The sequence below is a fragment of the Acinonyx jubatus genome, chromosome B4 (assembly GCF_027475565.1).
Source record: "Acinonyx jubatus isolate Ajub_Pintada_27869175 chromosome B4, VMU_Ajub_asm_v1.0, whole genome shotgun sequence".
Lineage (NCBI taxonomy): Eukaryota > Metazoa > Chordata > Mammalia > Carnivora > Felidae > Acinonyx > Acinonyx jubatus.
In genome coordinates, this window is record NC_069387.1 from 38,981,406 (window position 1) to 39,000,265 (window position 18,860).

At 41.2% G+C, this 18,860-nt stretch overlaps 1 protein-coding gene across 1 annotated transcript in view; it reads left to right on the top strand.

Moving 5' to 3' along the window:
* Positions 1–14,861, top strand: part of NDUFA9 (NADH:ubiquinone oxidoreductase subunit A9) — a 37,049-nt gene extending 22,188 nt beyond the window's left edge. Inside the window, exons 7-11 of the mRNA XM_015061416.3 lie at positions 3,281–3,348; positions 4,519–4,595; positions 8,942–9,037; positions 11,665–11,731; positions 14,562–14,861. Of these exons, the coding sequence (XP_014916902.1) occupies positions 3,281–3,348; positions 4,519–4,595; positions 8,942–9,037; positions 11,665–11,731; positions 14,562–14,732 (479 nt within the window). The 3' untranslated portion in view covers positions 14,733–14,861. The remainder of the gene's footprint in view (positions 1–3,280; positions 3,349–4,518; positions 4,596–8,941; positions 9,038–11,664; positions 11,732–14,561) is intronic.
* The last annotated feature ends 3,999 nt before the right edge of the window (positions 14,862–18,860 follow it).

Sequence of the window (18,860 nt, forward strand, 5' to 3'; positions counted from 1 at the left end):
ATGGCTGCCTGAGCTGACTTCTAAGTGTACAGTTCAGTACTGTTAATGTGTATTCACGCTGCAGCTATTCTGTGCAGCTGCTTTCTTCTTGTAGAACTGAAACTCTGTCCAGTAAACACCTTCCTGTTCCCTCCTTCCCCCAGCCCCTGGCAAGCACCATTCTGCTTTCTGCCCCTCTGAATTTGACTGCTCTAGGTATCTCGTATATGTGGAATCACACACCATTTTTTGTCATTGGTTAATTTCATTTAGTATAATGTCCTCATTTATTATGTTTCCTTCCTTTTTTTAAAAATGTTTATTTGTGTGTGTGTGAGAGAGAGAGAGAGAGAGAGAGCACACGCATGCGCAAGTGGGGGAAGGGCAGAGTGAGGGAGAGACAGAGTCCCAAGCAGGCTCTGTGCTGTCAGTGCAGAGCTGGATGTGGTACTCGAACTCAGGAACCGTGAGACCATGACCGGAGCCGAAACCAAGAGTTGGACCGTTAACCAATTGAGCCACCCAGGTGCCCGGTGGATTTTCTTCCCTTTTTAAGGCTGAGTAATATTCCACCGTATACACACACCACATTTTGCTTATCCGTTCATCTGTCAGTGGATGCTTAGGTTGCTTCCACCTTTTGGCTATTGTGAATAATGCTGCTATTAACACAGATATACAAATCTCTCTTTGAGACCCTGCTTTCAGTTCTTTGGGGGATATACCCGAAGTAGAATTGTTGGATCATATGGTAGTTCTATTTTTAATTTTTTGAGGAGTTACATGCTATTTTCCATAGTGGTTTTTCCAGTTTACACTTTCACCAACAGTGCAGAGCCCAGGGTGCGAATTTTTCTGTATCCTCACCAGCACTTTATTTTCTGTTTTTTGGTTAGTAGCCATCCTAATGAGGGTAAGGTAATAGCTCATGATTTTGATTTGCATTTCTGCAATGATTAGTGATGTTGAACTTTTTTTTTTTTTTCATGTGTTAGCCATTTGTGTATCTTATTTGGAAAAACGTCTGTTCATATCCTTTGCTTATTTTTCAATTGGGTTGTTTTTTGTTATGGTTGAATCATAAGAGCTCTTTATATATTCTGGGTAGTAACACCTTACCAGATATATGACTTAAAAATATTTTCTCCCACTCTGCAGGCTGCCTTTTCACTCTGTCCTTCAGTGCACAGAAGCTTTTAATTTTGATGTAGTCCAGTTTATTTGCTTTTCCTTTGTTGCCTATGTTTTAGTATCATAGTCAAGAAATCATTGCTGAGTCCAGTGTCATGAAGCTTTCTTCCATATTTCCTTAGGGATTTTGTAGTTTTAGCTCTTATGTTTAAGTCTTTGATCCATCTTGAGTTCATTTTTGTGTATGATGGAAGGTAAGGATCCAACTTCATTCTTTTATATGTGGATATTCAGTTCTCCCAACATCATTTGTTGAAAACGCTGTCATTTCCCTGTTGAACGGTTTTGGTTCCATGTCCAAAAAATTCATTTGACCATACATATAAAGGTTATTTGTATCTGTTCTATTCCACTGGTTTATATGTCTATCTTTATGCCACTGTTTTGATCTCTGATAACTATAGCTTTGTAGTAAGTTTTGAAATCAAGAGACATGAGACCTCCAACTTTTTTTTCTCAAGATAGTTTTGACTAAACAGTAACATGAAAAGATGCTCAACATTATTCCTCGTCAGGGAAATACAAATCAAAACCACACTGAGATACCACCTCATGCCGGTCAGAGTGGCTAAAATGAACAAATCAGGAGAATATAGATGCTGGAGAGGATGTGGAGAAACAGGAACCCTCTTGCACTGTGGTGGGAATGCAAACTGGTGCAGCTGCTCTGGATAACAGTGTGGAGGTTTCTCAAAAAATTAAAAATAGATCTATCCTATGACCCGGCAATAGCACTGCTAGCAATTTACCCAAGGGATACAGGAGTGCTGATGCATAGGGGCACTTGTACCCCAATGTTTATAGCAGCACTTTCAACAATCGCCAAATTATGGAAAGAGCCTAAATGTCCATCAACTGATGAATGGATAAAGAAGTTGTCCAATGGAATACTACTTGGCAATAAGAAAGAATGAAATCTGGCCATTTGTATCAACGTGGATGGAACTGGAGAGTGTTATGCTAAGTGAAATAAGTCAGGCAGAGAAAGACAGGTACCATATGTTTTTATTATTATGTGGATCCTGAGAAACTTAACAAAAGACCATGGGGGTGTGGAAGGGGAAAAAAAAAAAGAGAGGGAGGGAGCCAAACCATAAGAGACTCTTAAAAACTGAGAATAAGCTGAGGGTTGATGGAGGGTGGGAGGGAGGGGAAAGTGGGTGATGGACATTGAGGAGGGCACCTTTTGGGATGAGCGCTGGGTGTTGTATGGAAACCAATTTGACAATAAATTTCATTTAAAAAAAATACCAAAACAAAAAGATAGTTTTGGCTATTTGGGGTCTCTGAAGATTCCATATGAATTTTAAGGTGTAGTTTTGTGTACTTTGCAGAATACACCATTGGGATTTTGACAGGGACTGCATTAGCTCTGTAGATTCTGTGGGTAGTTTGATATCTTAACAGTATTGTCTTCCACGTGAGATGTGTTTCTATTTGTGTGTGACTTACAGTGTTTTCTAGTATTCAGCATGCAAGTCTTTAGCCAACTTGATTAAGTTTATTCTTGAGTGTTGTATTCTTTTTGATGCTCTTATAAATAATGTCTACCTTAAAATTTTTTATAAGGTTTTTTTTTTATCTTTACATTTAATCTACTTTGGTTTATGGTAAGAGATGAGGCTTTTCTCCCTCCCTTTCTTTTTCCCCAATTAGTAGAGTAATTGTCTCAGCACCATGTAGTATAAATAATCTTTCCATTTCTCACATATTTGTGGTAATGCATTCATCATTTACTAAATTCCCATACTAAAAACCCAGGGTCTTTTTCTGGGTTTCCTATGTTGTGCCACTGATCTATTGATTCCTATGTGCCTCCTTAGTATGGGGTGCAGTTTAGACTCCAGTCTTGGGAGTGGCCATGCATCAAGTGGCCAAGCCATTTGACCACTTTCCCTTGCTGTCCATGTTCTTAAAGATTTGGCTTTTTTACTTTCCATCTTTGTTATCTGAAAAACAAGTGACTGCCAACTAGCTCTCTCAAAGTCAGCTACATCTATTCCATTACTTCAGTTATGCAAAGTGATTATGCTAACCTGGAGCACCTGGAGATTGGGGGGGTCTTCCAGGACCTTAGGCCTTCTAAGAATACTTCTCATTCTTCTGCCAGATATCCGTTGGTTTGGTGGTGTACCTCTTATTTCCTTGGGCAAGAAGACAGTGAAACAACCAGTCTATGTAAGTACCCTGGGTGGAGGGGCTTTGGCTGGATTCAGAGTCAGGTCATAGTATTCTGGTTTTATCTTAATCCTGTAACTCCATCATTCTTCTTTTCAGCTTGAATCAACTGCTTGCCTCTCAGTTTACTTAAGAGCTACATGTATTCTCTGTGTGTTCACTTGTTTGCTCATTTAAGAAAATACGTTGAGTGTACTAGGCACGCTGTACCTGTCACTGGGCATATAGAGGTATGAACTAGACACACATTGCTATCCCCAGGCTGGAAGGGTAGGCTAGCAAAGCAGTTGCCGTGCAATGTGGTAAGTGCTATGATAGGGAGAGGATTTATATAATTACAGCAGAGAGGGACACCTAATCCAGACTTGAGGGTCAGGCACAGCCTCCCAGAGGAAATGACATCTACGGTGAGGTCTTAAAGATGACTAGCTGCAAGTCATATGAGAGGTGGTTGGGCAAGAACATTTCATGCAGAGGGAACAGCATGTACAGGGGCCCAGAGGAGAGAGCGTGTTGGGTTCCATATTATGTTGAATCAGGGTTTCTCATCTGGCACTATTGACAGTTTGGGCCAGATAATCGTTTGTCAGAGGGGCTGTTGTAGAATGGTTAGCAGCATTCCTACCCACCAGATGGCAGTAGCACTACCTCCCCAGTTGTGACAATTAAAAATGTGTCCAGGCATTTGCCAAGGTCCCCTGGGAGCCAAAATCGCCCCCAGTTGAAAACCTTGGGATCTGAAACCATATAAAAGTATTATTTTGGAAAGGCAAAATGGTAGAATGTTGGCAGTTCCATGGGATTCAGCCTACTTGTTTGTGATAGCATGGTAACAGCGTTAGAGGAACGAGTGGTAAGGTGTGAGATTGCAGAGATGGTAGGCAAAGTCAAATCAGACGGCCTCGACAGCCGCCTGAGCGTGAATGTGCTCTGACTAGAAAAAATATATAGGTGAACCTTCCAATGTGCAGATCATTTGAGCTTTTGAGGAGTGGGTTCTTTAAGGGGCTTTCTGGAAACAGACAATGCCATTTTATCTTTTTTTTTTGGTTGTGATTGTTGTGGCCTGTTTTCTGACCTCCCTCCCTTCTCTCCCCCCTCCCTCCCTCTCCCATCTCTCTGTTTCTCTCTTTCAAGGATTGCTTAAACATGTGTTACAATTTCTTATAGGTTGTAGATGTATCAAAAGGAATTGTTAATGCCATTAAGGATCCAGATGCCAGAGGGAAATCTTTTGCCTTTGTTGGGTAGGTGGCTAGAGTTTGACTTTAAACTACCTGTTAAAATGAATGAATTGTAATGATTTACAGGAACAATAAGATCTAAACCTACCACTAACAGATGTATTTGTTGCATTTTTAGTGTCTTTGTTCAACTATTTTTATTCCAGAAATTTTATTCCCTTAGCCCTGAGGCCATTGTGTCTCAAAGAGCTGTCCAAAAGCTACCACTGTCAGGATCTCCTGAATGGTTCTGTTGCATCAGGATTTGAGTGAACCACAGAATCGGATTTAATAAGTGATTTTTCTGTCAACCAAAGTCTGAGCACCAACTGCCCTAGTATACTACATATACTTAGTCCAGTGATTACCAAGGATGGTTTTGTACTACTCCAGTGATGTTTTTAATAAAGGCTGTTACTATAAATTCAGAAACACAAACAGAACACTTTTAGGGAGTAAGTGCAGTTGCAAAATCAAATTGCTTTTGATAGAGTGTTGCAATGTCCCCCAAAGGTTGGAAATGACCTGGTTTACGACACAGTTGTTAGTGCTGCACAAGACTGATCATTTATGGTATGCTGTCTTTGCACTTAGGACAGATAGGAAACAGTTAAACTGTATAACTTACCTGATTTTATTAAATTTTGTCACAGCTGGGTTTAGGACCTTTTTTCTGGCTTAACTAAGACTAAAAAATTAAGACTCAGTCCGCCAAACCAAAAAGTACCAAATCCACTTAATAATTGGCCCAGAACCCTGTCATTCAGTGAAGCAAGCTAATGACACCTGATGTTCCATGAAAGGTGGAGATCTGATTCAACACTTAAGTGATAACTTTAATTCCTAGGAAATATTTGTTTCCAGAGAAAAGACACGTTTCTCTCTAAGCCAGGAGACATAGTATACATTCCCAGGATTGTGAATTCATCCATTGTTATGTTTCACTATTATTATAGATTTCATTTAGTAAAATTTTTGTCAGTGTGAATGATTGTATTGTATTTCTGAATCTAGTGGCTGCAGGCTAGGCCTCTCTTTGAGTTCCCTAGTTCAGTGCAATTAGTTACATGCTCTAGGAGAATTAGTCACAAAGTGTGTTCAGCGCAGAGCCCATACATCACTAGACTCAAGCCATCGGGCTCTAGTCAAGAGGTACTTAGACTAGGATTCTAGAGAAGAGAAGAACAGAAATGGCTTTACAGACTTTGCTTCCTACTCTGTAGAAATAGCTCTGTGATGAGTTAACCGGTTTCCTCTTTACCGCTCCCCAGCCCTCTCCAGTACGGTCATTGGCTGGGCTGCATTACGTCATAGTTGTTTGGCACACATGGAAACGCAGGCATTTTTTTGTGTGTGTGAAACTGGATACGTGTCTGCATTTCTCTTTTTGTCTCGTCAACGCAGAGGAAAATTTTGCTTTTTTCTCAGACACTTTGAGGCTAATGCAAAGAGGCATAAGACCTTAAATTTTGCTCCTAGTTTTTTCATAGTTATTAATTTTATGATGTTGGTCCATTCTGTCATTCATTCATTAGGTACCTATTGATAATACACATAAAACTGGGAGCACTAATTCACAAATTCAGTGAGGTCAGAAGGTACAGGATCAGATATAAAACTCAGTTTCCATATATTTGCAAATAAACGATCTGAAAATAAAACTAAGAAAATAATTGTATTCACAGTAACGTCAAAAGAATAAAGTATTTAGGTATAAATTTAACAAATATAAGACCAGTATCCAGAAAATTACAAAACATTGCTGAGGGAAATTAAAGAGGAGTTAAATGAATGGAAAGACATCTTATGTTCATGGACTGGAAGAGCCAGTATTGTTAACATGGAAACTTTCCCCAAATTGATCTCTCTACTCAAGCCAGTCCTATCCAAATTCCAACAGGGTTTTTTTTTTTTTTCCAGAAATTGACAAAGTAATTCTAAATTTATATGGAAATGCAAAGATCCACAACAGCCAAAACCATTTTGACAAAGAAGAATAAAGTTGGAGCACTTAGGTTTCCTAATTTCAGAACTTAACTCTCAAACCAGAGTTATCCAGACAGTGTGATGCTGGCATAAGAATATTCTATTCTAACTAAACTGAATCAATAGTCTAGATAGTCTAGAAATCAGCCTTTGTGTTTATGGATGGTTGATTTTTAACAGAACTGTCATGACACTTCAGTGGGGAAAGGATGGTCTTTTCAACAGGTGGTCCTGGGAAATCCACATGCCAAAGGATGAACATAGGCCCTTAATTTCACAAAATACATGAAAACATTAACTCAAAATATATCAGAGACCTAAATGTAAGAGTTAAAACTAAAAAACTTTTGGAAGAAAAATAATGTTCTAGACCTTGGGTTAGGCAGAGATTTTTTAGATGTGGTATCAAAAGCATACTTTGTGAAACGAAAAATTGATGTTAGACTGCACCAAAATGGGAAACTTTTGTACTTCAGAAGGCACCATTAAGAAAATGATGAAAAGACAAATGGTGGGTGAGATCATCGGCTAAAAGGCAGGATGGGGTGGGTGAGAGAGGTCTGTGGAAAATTTGAGGACCGAGTTGAAGATAGGAGGTATTCTCTGGTAGAATGGACAAACACCTCTTAGGAGAGCATGGCAGGGTTGCAAAGCAGAACTGAGTCTTCCATTTGAAGTTAGTGATCAGAAACATAGGTGAAGCCAGGTAGCCCAGCTGTTATTTTCTCTGCAACTCCATGTTGCTGGTGGTTCAGGCACAAAGAAGGCAGATACTCGCTTGAACCAGAGGAGGGACTTTGCTGCGCTAGTATAGTGGAGAGGCGGCTGGGGGACAAGAGCAAGTACATTACGTGTAATTAGTTTACCCATGATACCAGTATTGCCTGTTGTAAAGATTACAGATTGTTTTTTGGCATAGCATGCGTGCTGAGCAGTGATCCTTACACGTCCTTCTGGTACTCGAAGGAAGCTGTTTGAGGGCTTGGTCTGATGTTCCCCTAGCTGACATTTTCATGTTTTTTGTTTTTGTTTTTGTTTGCTAAAATGTCAGAATGTTGAGTTTCTCAATGAATTGTGTGAATTCAGCTCTCAGCTCTCACAGGTTTTTTGAGGCAAAGGGGACTAGGAAAATGGGTGAAGAGATACCAAAATATATTATAAACAATAATAATTATTAAAGCTAGGTTGTACCAGTACAAAACTATTCAGATTTGTGGAATAGAATAGAAGGTCCAGAAGCCATCTCAAATATATGTAAGAATATAGTATGTGATAGGGTGACATTTCAGAATATGGGGAAAGGGTAGATCAGTCAATAAACATTGTTACATCTTTTCCTTATATCAATATAAAAATACGTTATCCATAAAATTATGGATTAAAGAACCCTAAGAGCATTACAAAAAAATATGTGGAAATTTATGTCACTGGTGACAGTAGAGGGATTTTCTAACTATAAAGGCAAATCATAAATCAGAACTTTTGCTTAAGTGAAATGTTTAAACTTATGTATGCCACAAAACATTACAAAGCAAAATACAAACAGTAAAAAATGTTTCCAACTATGTCATTAAAATATAAAGAATTCTTACAAATTATTCTTTATAGATGGGACTTTAGGAGGAAAGAGAGAAAAGAAAGAAGCGTAAGTAGCCAAACCTATAGAAAAAAACTTAATCTCTAGAGTGAAAGTTAACACAAATTAAAAGGTTGAGGTACTTTTCTTACCTCGCAGATCGGCAAAGTTTTGTTTGCCTATTTTTTATGACTAACCTCATTGTTGGTAAGGGGGCTAGTAGCATCTTATGCGAATTAATATGACCTTTCTGGAAGGCAGTTTGGAAGTATCAGTAAAAGCCTTAAGATTTCCAAGCATATTTTGAGCCAGTTCCACCTCTAGAATATATTACAAATACATAATTCTGGATAAGTACAAATGTTTACTGCAGGAATGTTCATTAAGGCATTATCTTATAGAGAAAAAATATTTTTAATAGCTTACATATCCCTCAACCTGGGAATTTATCGAATAGTTACAACTACACGCATTGCAATATATGTAGTCATTAAACATACACTAGAATATTGAGAGACACAGAAAAGTGACCATGATAATGTTAAATGAAAAAGACATTACAGAATAGGATGCCTGTGCAATCTTACATTTATAAAAATAAAATCGTGTGTATGTAAGGGGATGAGAAGTAAGGATATATAAACATACTAACTTTGGGATTATGGTTGATTTTTCTTTGTACTAATCTGTATTTACTGCAGTGCCTATGTGTTTCCTCTTTCACTGAGAAAATGTTATTTTGTTAAATTTAGGAAGAAAGTTTGTAAGGAGCAAATAATTTGAAGAACTATGAATTTTCTTTTTGTAGGCCCAGTCGGTACCTCCTTTTTGACCTGGTGCAGTATGTCTTTGCTATGGCTCACAGACCTTTCCTCCCGTACCCTCTGCCACATTTTGCCTATCAGTAAGTAAAGTGCTTCTTTTTATGCCTTCTAAAATAGACCTAACTTGATACATTTGTTTGTAATGCTCTCTCACTTAGGGTTATAGGGAGTATGTTCATTACAGTGGAGTCTCTGAATCTCTAAGTAGGAGGTGCTCCTGATGTCTTGATCTTAGTCTAGGATGGAACCAGAGGTGTCTAAGAAAGGGAGTGTGGATGACTGTGGATGAGAACTACAATGTATGTTGAGAGGTAAAATCTATAGTTCTTCAAATTCTCTCCATAGAAACCACTTAGTTAATTTGTAGAAGTGTCTTGCTTAGGAGGTTGTGTAAAGGAGCAATGAGATTTCCTTCTGTTTCATACCACTCACCCAGACGTCGAAAGGGGATCCTTCTTTATTAAACCAGTCTGATCATGTAGTTGGGGGAAGGGGAAGAAGCCAGGTTGATTTGGCCTTGTGGTCGCCTTATCTTCTTTCTTCTTGCCCTGCTTCTTGGTTCACTTCTTCCTTTTGCAGGTTTAGGATCTCAGAATTATGTCACTTAACAGTGGTCCGGTCAGGGAGACTTTCAAATCCAGTCTGCCAGAGATTGACTTTTCAAAAATTTTTTCCATTTTTATTTTATATATTTTTTTATTTTTAGAGAGAGAGAGAGAGCATGCGAGCAAGGGAGAGGGGCAGAGGGAGAGAGAAAGAAAGAATGTTAAGCAAGCTCCACACTCAATGCGGAGCCCAACACAGGTCTCGATCCCACGACCCTGGGATCATATCTGGGCCCAAATCAAGAGTCGGACGCTCAACCGACTGAGCCACCTAGTACCCCATGCCAGAGATTGACTTATAAACCAACATGGCAGTTCACTCCTGCATTCATTCAGCAAATATTTATGAAATGTGTCCTATGTCTTAGGCAGTGCACTAGGAACTCAAGGTACTATACTAAACCCTCAGAAAGCTTGTGACCAAACAGAGGTTTCAGAAAAGTAGAATGCAGTGTGATGATAATATTTATTGAGAGTGTTCTGTCTTTCAAGCTGCCTACTTCATTCTCATTTGATACTCAGTGACTGATATCAGTAGGGAAGAGCACATAATGTATGTGAAGGAGGAGGGTTGAGGATGTAGCTTAGAGAATACTGCCATTTGGAGGACCTGCAGGGTGAGGGGAATTTACCGAAAGGCCCAAAATGAGTAATCAGACATTTAAGTGAAACAAGTAGAGTGTTTGGAAGCCTAGAAACCAAATGGAAGGGGGTGTTTTAAAGAGGAAATGACTGTTTCAAGAAGGGGAGTCTGGCTGTTTCTTCACATCTGTATCTCCTGCACCCAGAACAGTACTTGACACACAGGAGGCGCTCTGTCAGTATTTGTCTGATGAAATGCTGCAGAAAAGTCACATGAGGTAAAGGACTTACAAATGTCCACTGGGGTTGGTGGTGAGGTCACTTATGTCAGCGGCTTCGGCACAGGGCAGGGGTGTCAGCCAGATTGCCGGGCACTGTCTCCTCGGCAATGCATGAAATTGAGAGTTACCTTCAGCTGGATTTGGCGTATGCACACGGAGTGGCCCACTGGGGACACAGAAATAGACAGCGGAAGTCGTCTGTCAGCGTAGAAGCAGAGCACAGACAGTCGAAGGTTTGTCCGAGAGTTTTAATTAAGCTGTGGTAGCCCAGTAAAGTGCCCTTTTCTGCCACTGGGACACGTGGTCTGGAATCTGAGGTTTTATATGTTCCTGGAGAAATTTTGGCCAATCTTCAGCTTCCTTTTTCATTTTTTTATGCACATTGGAATGATGTTAAGTTTTTAAAAAGCTCTGGAACCCCGTGTTCCATGACCCACTGAAGGCCCACTGGATCAATCAGATAAAAGCAGAGCTGGTCTGGCTGTACTGACAGGTGATACTCCAAGCATGGACTCCCAGCCTGTGCCCCAGTTCTCTGTGGGGGCCCTGGGGAATTCCTGGGGGCCTCGACGCTAGCTGAAACCCACTGCCCTGAGTGTACTTGACAGGATCTTGGTGGCAGAGATAAGGAGAGCTCTATTTTGACTAAGAGTGGAGAGATGGCACTAATTGAGGCAGGCAGCTCTCCTGTCCTGGGTGGCTTCCTGGTTTGTACCCTACATCTTAGGCTTCTCCTTACTTTTGAATTATTTTGGTTCCTTTTGGGGGGGGGGGGGCCCTGCTTTTAAGTATTACAGTTTACATCTACCATAGTACTCAGCTTGCCCTGCATTCTTAACAGAAGCATATGTGGATGTTTGAGGTTTAAATTAGATTAGATAAGTTAAATGAGATTTGAACGTTGGATCGTTTTTGTTTTGTTCATAGTAATGGCTTTATTTTAGTTTTCATTTGTTCGGATTTGTTGTATCCTTCGTGAAGAGTGAGAGTGCCACGAGTTACGGCAGTCAGGCTGGGGTAGCTTGAAAGGGAGGGGAACCTCACAGGTAGTGGTGCCAGGATGTTGGTTATTTTCTTTAAAAAACAAAACAAAACAAAAAACACAAAAAACAAAACACCCAAAAAATCAGTGAACTCCTGTCTCTACAGCAGCGTCTCTCCTTTTGCTTCTTGCAGGCTCGCTTGAGTATTGGCTATGGAGATACTTACCACATATGCCCTATTTATTCCTTTTTCCAGGTGGGTAGCACGACTCTTTGAAATGAGTCCGTTTGAGCCCTGGACAACGAGGGATAAAGTGGAGCGGGTGAGTGTGAGTGTGGTGAACATCTGCCTGGTGGGCAGGTGCCGGGCCGAGAGCTGCAGAGTTGGAGGAGTTAGAACTGATCGTTGTTTGCTTGCTGGCATGGGTTATTTTCATGCTCTTGTCTGTTATCCTGTCTGAGGCCAGCTCCGTGGCTTGGGCCTTGTACCTCACGCTGTCTTGGCCTGCTCCAGTGCTTGCGTCCTCCCCAAGCTTCTCTGGGATGTGATCTGATTTCCTTCTCTGCTGGAGCATACCCAACGGCACACAAACATGCCTTTGGTGCTCCATTTTTTTAAAGACAAAACCCTCCCCTCCCTCATGTCCCTTCTGGCTACCGTCCTGTTTGTCTGGGTCCCTTTTAGTCATAGCCCTTCAGGAGAGCTGTCTATTCCTGCTGTTAACCTCAGCAACAGCCCACTCCATTCAAGCTTTTATTCCCGTTTCTCCCCCACAAACTGCTCTTTGCAAGATTACCTATGATCACCCCTTCTCTCCTTGAACCCCTGGCTGCCAATCTGTTTTCTGGCCATCTCCACGTTCCCTTGCTTTTCCTCCTCTCACTAGGCCATGCTTTTCGGTTTCTCTTCCTGACTTACCCTCTCTTCCCTGATCTGTACACGCTGGGGGACCCACGAGCTCTGCCCTCAGCCCTTTGTATTTTTGCTCATCCTCTGAGCAACCTTCAGCTCATCCCATGCTCCAGCTGCTGTCTGTAAGCTCGTGGCTGCATTTTTATCTCCAGCCTTGAATTGCGCCCCTACCCTACCCAGCTGCAGACTCTTCCATGTATTTGGGTATATTACAGTTTTCTGAAACTGAACGTGTCCACAAATAGAAGTGCAAACCTGCTTCTCTCCTGGCTTCCCTCATCTTAATTAACGAGGTCACTCTTCTCTCTGTTACTCAAGCCAGAAACCTAGGCATTCTCCCCTGATTTATTCCTTTCTTTTTCTGGATCTAAACCAGTATTGTCCAATATAACTCTCTGCAGTGATGGAAATGGTTTAGAATATACAATGTTCAAAACATAACCCCTAGCAGCATGTGACTGTTGAACATTTGAAATATGGCTAATGCAGCTGCAGAAAGAAGATTTGAAATTTATTTACTTTAATTAATTTAAGTATAAATGAGAATTACCACATTTGGCCAGTGGCTACTGTACTGGGCAGCACAGCTGTAGACCATCAGCAAGTATTATTCAGGCAGCCCTCAGAATACATGCCAGATGTTACTACTCCTGCCTCTCCCTGCCTTTTATTTTTCAACTTTTTATGCTGAAAATGCGTGTAATAGTAGTGAACATTTTCATCTTCCCGAAAGGTAAGAAAGGTCTCCACTCTGCCCGCTGTAATCCAACTCGGTTGGTTATTTCTTTCTCATTCTCCTTTTTATTTTTTTAAATATTCTTTTAAGGTTTATGTATTAGAGAGAGAGAGAGAGAGAGAGAGAGAGAGAGAGAGACTCCCAAACAAGCTCTAAGAGAGAGAGACAGAGACAGAGAATCCCAAGCAGGCTCCACACTTTCAGCACAGAGCCCAGCCCAATGCAGGCCTTGAACTCACGAACCATGAGATCATGTCCTGAGCTGAAACAAAGAGTTGGATGTTTAACCGACCAAGCCACCCAGGTGCCCATCTTTTCTCAGTCTCTTGACCAGTGTCTGGCTGCCTCTCTTGTCCCTCTACATTGAGTTGGACTCCAGAGCTCTGGCTCTTCCTGTCTTGCTGTCTCCCATGCTAGTCTTCCTCACTGTGTGTAGAACTGTTTCTAGGGAGGACATGAAATAAAATGAAAATACGATACTATCTCTACTTTTGAAGGCCTGTTGACCGTTTCTCAACCAGAACAGTCAAATTATCCTCTGAATGTTACCTAAAACTTAAAATGCAGACAAGATGAGAAAACAGTCTTCAGGAAACAGATGTGAATGGGCAGGCATTATCCTCCCCTCTGACACGCTGTGTCTGGAAAGAAGATCTATCCCATCTACGTTCATGACAGATGGGACTGGAGGACTGACTGTCAGAGCACTTCAGTGTATCTTATGCTAATGTGCCTCTTACACTGATAATGGAGCCGGTGTTGATACAGTAGGCTGAATGGGCTTTGGATTTGGTTTGGAGGCTGTCTCACAGCACTCTAGTAAAAGGATTGCAGACTTTGTCAGGTGGGTGAAGGGGCATGCTGCTCTATATGCAGATTGATTGTCTTCATACGCTTTTGGATGGTCTAGGATCATGGAAGTCTTCCAACTCCTTCTCCTTCTCTACAAACAAGATGGGTTTGGTGTTTTAGATCTGTGGTGAGCATCAGTCTACCAGACTAAGTATAGCAGGAGCACAAAGGTTAATGGATTATCCCTTAATGAGCAAGGAACAAATGCTAATTATCTCCCGAATTCAGGAGTGAAAACAGAAGCAGAAAGGAGAATTGGGGAATGGGCTAGTTCTGCATTTGCCCCTATTTTATTTTTCTTCCTGAACCTCCTGTAAAGCTACCCTGACAATGGTGACTGGCGCATCTCCATTGCAGACTGATTTCTGTTTCAGTCTGTAGAATGGCTCATCTAGAGCCAGTGTTCTGCGCTCATGGGTTGTGCTGGGGACCTTTGTGCTGCTGTATGGTGACCTTGCCTTTTTTCCCCACTTACAGTCTTTCTCTGTGGTCTGCTTTTAGTGAGGTCCAGGAACCAAAAACAGCCACGTATCCTTTGAAAACAAGTCTCGGTAATGGGACTCAGGCCAGCTTGAGTGTTGAAGTGTTGGTGGGATAGCACTTCATGTTTGGGTCAGTTTTCAGTGTTCTCTGTGGTTCTGTCTGTCCAAAGCTTCACGTCACAGACATGGTATTGCCACACCTGCCCGGCTTGGAGGACCTCGGAATTCAGGCAACACCCCTGGAACTGAAGGCCATTGAGGTGCTGCGGCGCCATCGTACATACCGTTGGCTGTCGTCTGAAATTGAAGACGTGAAGCCAGCCAAGACTGTCACCTTCTAGCGGCCCCTGAGCTGCTCTGGGGTTTTGGTGCTGGTTGGGTCACCTGGCAAGCGACCGGCTCACTTTCTTCGGAGAATCCTGTACATAGTGAATGTGATGCCTCTATTAAACCATCTGAGGTTAAATTCTGCTGCAGCCCTTTCTCTCTTGGCTTATAAAACGAAAAATTCAGTCATTTAGAATTTGAACACAGTTTCTTTAAATATATGTATTTAATGACATATGTTACTTATTCTCTGAAATATGGAAGGATTTGAGTTTCTCTATGTCAGGCTATTTCTGGCATATGTTTTGGAAGATGAGGACCCCTTTTTAATGTTAAGGTGGTGTGATCACCCCAAGTGATATGTGATTGTCTTTTTAACATCCATTAGTTGAGAAAATATCTAGTGCCCCATAACTAATCCGAACTTATTCCACAAGGTATTTAAAAAAAAATGTATCTTAATGACATCCACATGCACTTAAAAATAGTCAGTACATGTAAAAACATTGTCTGTAGATATGGATTTTCAAACTGCTTGTGGTAATTCCATAGTCCTCTGCTTGGATCTGAACTCCCCGAGGCCTCTGTCCCACTGCTGTTTGGACGACATCTAGGTGATTTCAGATAATGGTTGTGGGTGGATTTTCTCCCATGCAGAGGAAGTGCCATGGTCTCTCTTTAGTAATGCCAATGCTTAAGGATTAGAACTTTTTACATAAGTTATTAATATCGCAGCCAAATCCAGATGAACAGTTGGTACAGTGTGAGCAAATCCCTCCGTGCAGTAGGATTAAGAACTCCCTGTAATTTGTGGTGAAGCCAAGGTGACCAACTGCATCCCCCTGCAGTGTGACCCCTTGGTCTGTAGGAGGGGAATGTCCGTGAAAACCCTGTCCAGTTCTGGCAACGCCCATCTCATCCTCACAGAGTAAGGTACGTGAGAATTGAAGGTGAGTTCTCTACCTGCCCTCTGTGTGCTCCAGAATCTTTGGTCCCCAGATGGACAGAGGTCGGCTATTCAGGTGTGGTCATGGACCAACGGCATCAGTATCACCTGGGAGCTTTTTGGAAGTCTAGAATGCCAGGCCCTACCTCGGTCCTGCTGGATCAGGAGCTGCATTTTAGAAAGGTCCCTGGAAGATCTGTGTGCACATTAGTGGAAAGCACTGCACCGAGTGGTGCTGTTTCCGTTACTCAGGTGGCTGAGTCCTACCCAGACCGAAATCAGAATCTCTAGAGAAAATGCCCAGCAATTTTATTAAACATGCCAGTTTATTCTCCTGCATGGTAATGTATGAGAGTCGTGTTCTAGGGAAAGGAGCCCAATTCCAAGCTTCACTTTTTGTCTTCAGCTAAGATAACTTATTTCGGATGATACCCTGGTTGGTCACAAGCCAGTTGGTAGGCACACAGATGGGTGGGTGTGATCTGAAAAGAAATCATAATTCTATAATGTACAGTGTCTTTTCTTACAGAACCTGCATGTTTCAGCAGTGCTGTTTCTCATCTCTTTGGAATCATAAGTCATGGTGCCACATACTTGCTTTCTCTAAAGCCGTAATTCAACCCTTTTCTTTCCTGTCATAACCAGTGCCTTCTTTTTTATTTTCTAATGCATCCTTTATTATCCTCATATGAAAGTCATAACTGCTCTCACCTAACATGTGACCAAAATATAATAACAGACAAGAAATGAAAGTAGGACGCAATACAGTAGCATGTACTCCAATATACTGACGTGTGCACAGCCATACTGAAGGCATTGTGAAGTCGTCAGCTGCTTGCATCCGCTGGGCAGTCACAATGGCACAAATGTAAACTGGCCTTATACGAGGGGCAGGAGTTGTAATGCCACCAAAATACCGTGAGCGCTGTCACTGTTTGTGATATCAGCTTCTGTATTTAGTGAACACCTTGTGAAGTTCAGAGCACAATATAATCCCTTCCTAGGTTTATATGGTAACTGCATTCTTAGAAAATGCAGCATATATTAAACCCATCTGAGAAGTTCCTTAGATCTGTAAAACAGAGTTGGACTCTAAGTTCAGATGATTACAAATGGGTTTTGGGAAGTCATATGAGATATGTTTCAGCTCTTCACTTGCGTGTTCTGACTCACTGTGGTAAGCCTGCCACTCCTGGTTTGTGCCCCCTAAATGCTCATGGTGCCCCTCAGTCATTGTGATAACCAGATATACCCACAGCTTTCCCCAGATGCCTCTAGGGGGATTTACCACTATTGCTGTGATCTCTGCCGTGGAAACAGTTGAAAAATATGTTGCATTCTTGTCTCGGGGGTCAAGGGATGGATTTAGGCAAGATGATGGTTTAATTTAAAAGTCTAAAACCCCATTTGAGCAGAAGTATACTATTTCCCTCACTTTCCTGCCAGTCGCGCAACACAAGCACCTAACATTGTTTGTTGGCTTTTCTGTCAGGTAGGCCCAGGGCATACCATGGTTCACGCTTCTCACTTGACTTCTTTCTTCCCCTGCAGTACACTCCTCAGAAGAGCGTACATTTGAAGTTCAGAATGCAAAAACCTCCCATAGCACCTCTGGTGCTGATTCTAGTTAGGTCAATTAAAAGAATAGACTCGTTAGTCATAGTTGGCCACAAATTAGAACAATAACCAGACTTCTGTGGGTGATTCTGCGGGGTTTCACTTCCTGGTCAGCCAACCCCTCTGATACTGTTCCTTTGTTTGGGCTGCCCTCCTTTGCTTGTCCTCTTGTACTTCTTCCTGAGACCAGTGCCAAAGTTTCTCTTTAATCTTCCTTGACTCCTAGGAATCTTGTTTGCTTAATCTGGGTTGCCTGGAATTGCTCCTCAGCTCCAAATCAAAATGCCAACTGCCCGTGAAGGAAATGCCCAGTGGGCCTCCATTAAATAAATCACAACCAGGCAGCAAGGACTTTTTCTGATCCTTCTGCATGCATGAAGTCAAACTGCTTTCTTTTTCTCCATTGCTTATCTCCTCCTCTCCAGGCTCTATGGTTTTCTGTCTCTTAGGGAAGATAGCCTTTTTACTCTTCTCATATTGTTCCCAGGAAGGTCCACTTGGATCCTGGTGACTTGTTCCCACAGGACAGTTTATGTCCATGTCTAGCACATGCATATTGTGTCCTCAGCTGAAATAATACTGTCCTAAGTCCCACCATTAAAGATTTTCACCCATTCAACTAGTGACAAAAGGTAAGGGAACATGCAGCCCCTGCAGTCAGTCTGGATTCAGCCTGGGCTTCAACTCTCCCCAGCTGTGTGAACTGGGAGCGTTCAGCCCTTTCTGGGTTGTCATTGTTCCCTCGCTCAACTGTGTAAATAGGTTGTGGTGAAGATTCCCTGAGAGCGTATAGATAAATCGCATATTACAGTCATGGCAGAAAGCAGATGATATCAGCTGCTGGATAACTTAGCCTTCTGGGTACTCTTGTGCTAGATGATGGGAATATAAGGATGCTTTCCACTCAATGAATTCATAGTTTAGTAGCAGGAAACAGACATAGAAGTAGTAATTATTGTGCCTCGATATTGATTTTTAGGTTTCTAGGAGGGCAGTTTATCAGTATAGAAATTTTCAAATTATAATTTATTGAAATAACCATAATTTAAATTTTTTTATATTCAACCCACAGTTCTAATTTTAAATTTATTGAATTTCACAATTTATTTTAAGGGGTTCTTACGATTTAGTTACTTAAATTTCCATGGATAGTTAAATTCATTTGAAAAAATAATTTAAGGGGTACCTGGGTGGCTTAGTCAGTTAAGCATTTGACTCTTGATTTCAGTTTAGGTTTTGATTCACGGTTCATGAGATTGAGCCCCATGTCAGCCTCTGTGCTGACAGCATGGAACCTGCTTGGGATTCTCTCTATGCCCCTCCCCATTCACTCTGTCTCTCTCAAAATAAATTAATTTTAAAAAATTAAATAAAAATAATTTAGTAATTTAATAAATTATTTTTTTCTGTTAAGTTTTATAACTTAAGTTTTGCAATATACAAAACCTTTCCATGTACTTGAACAAATCTAGTAAAGCTAATAATTATATAACTAATATTAAAGTCTGGTAATCATGATACTATTTATAAACTTTGCAAAATTCTCGTACCTTTCAACTTGAAAACCAAACTCTAAATT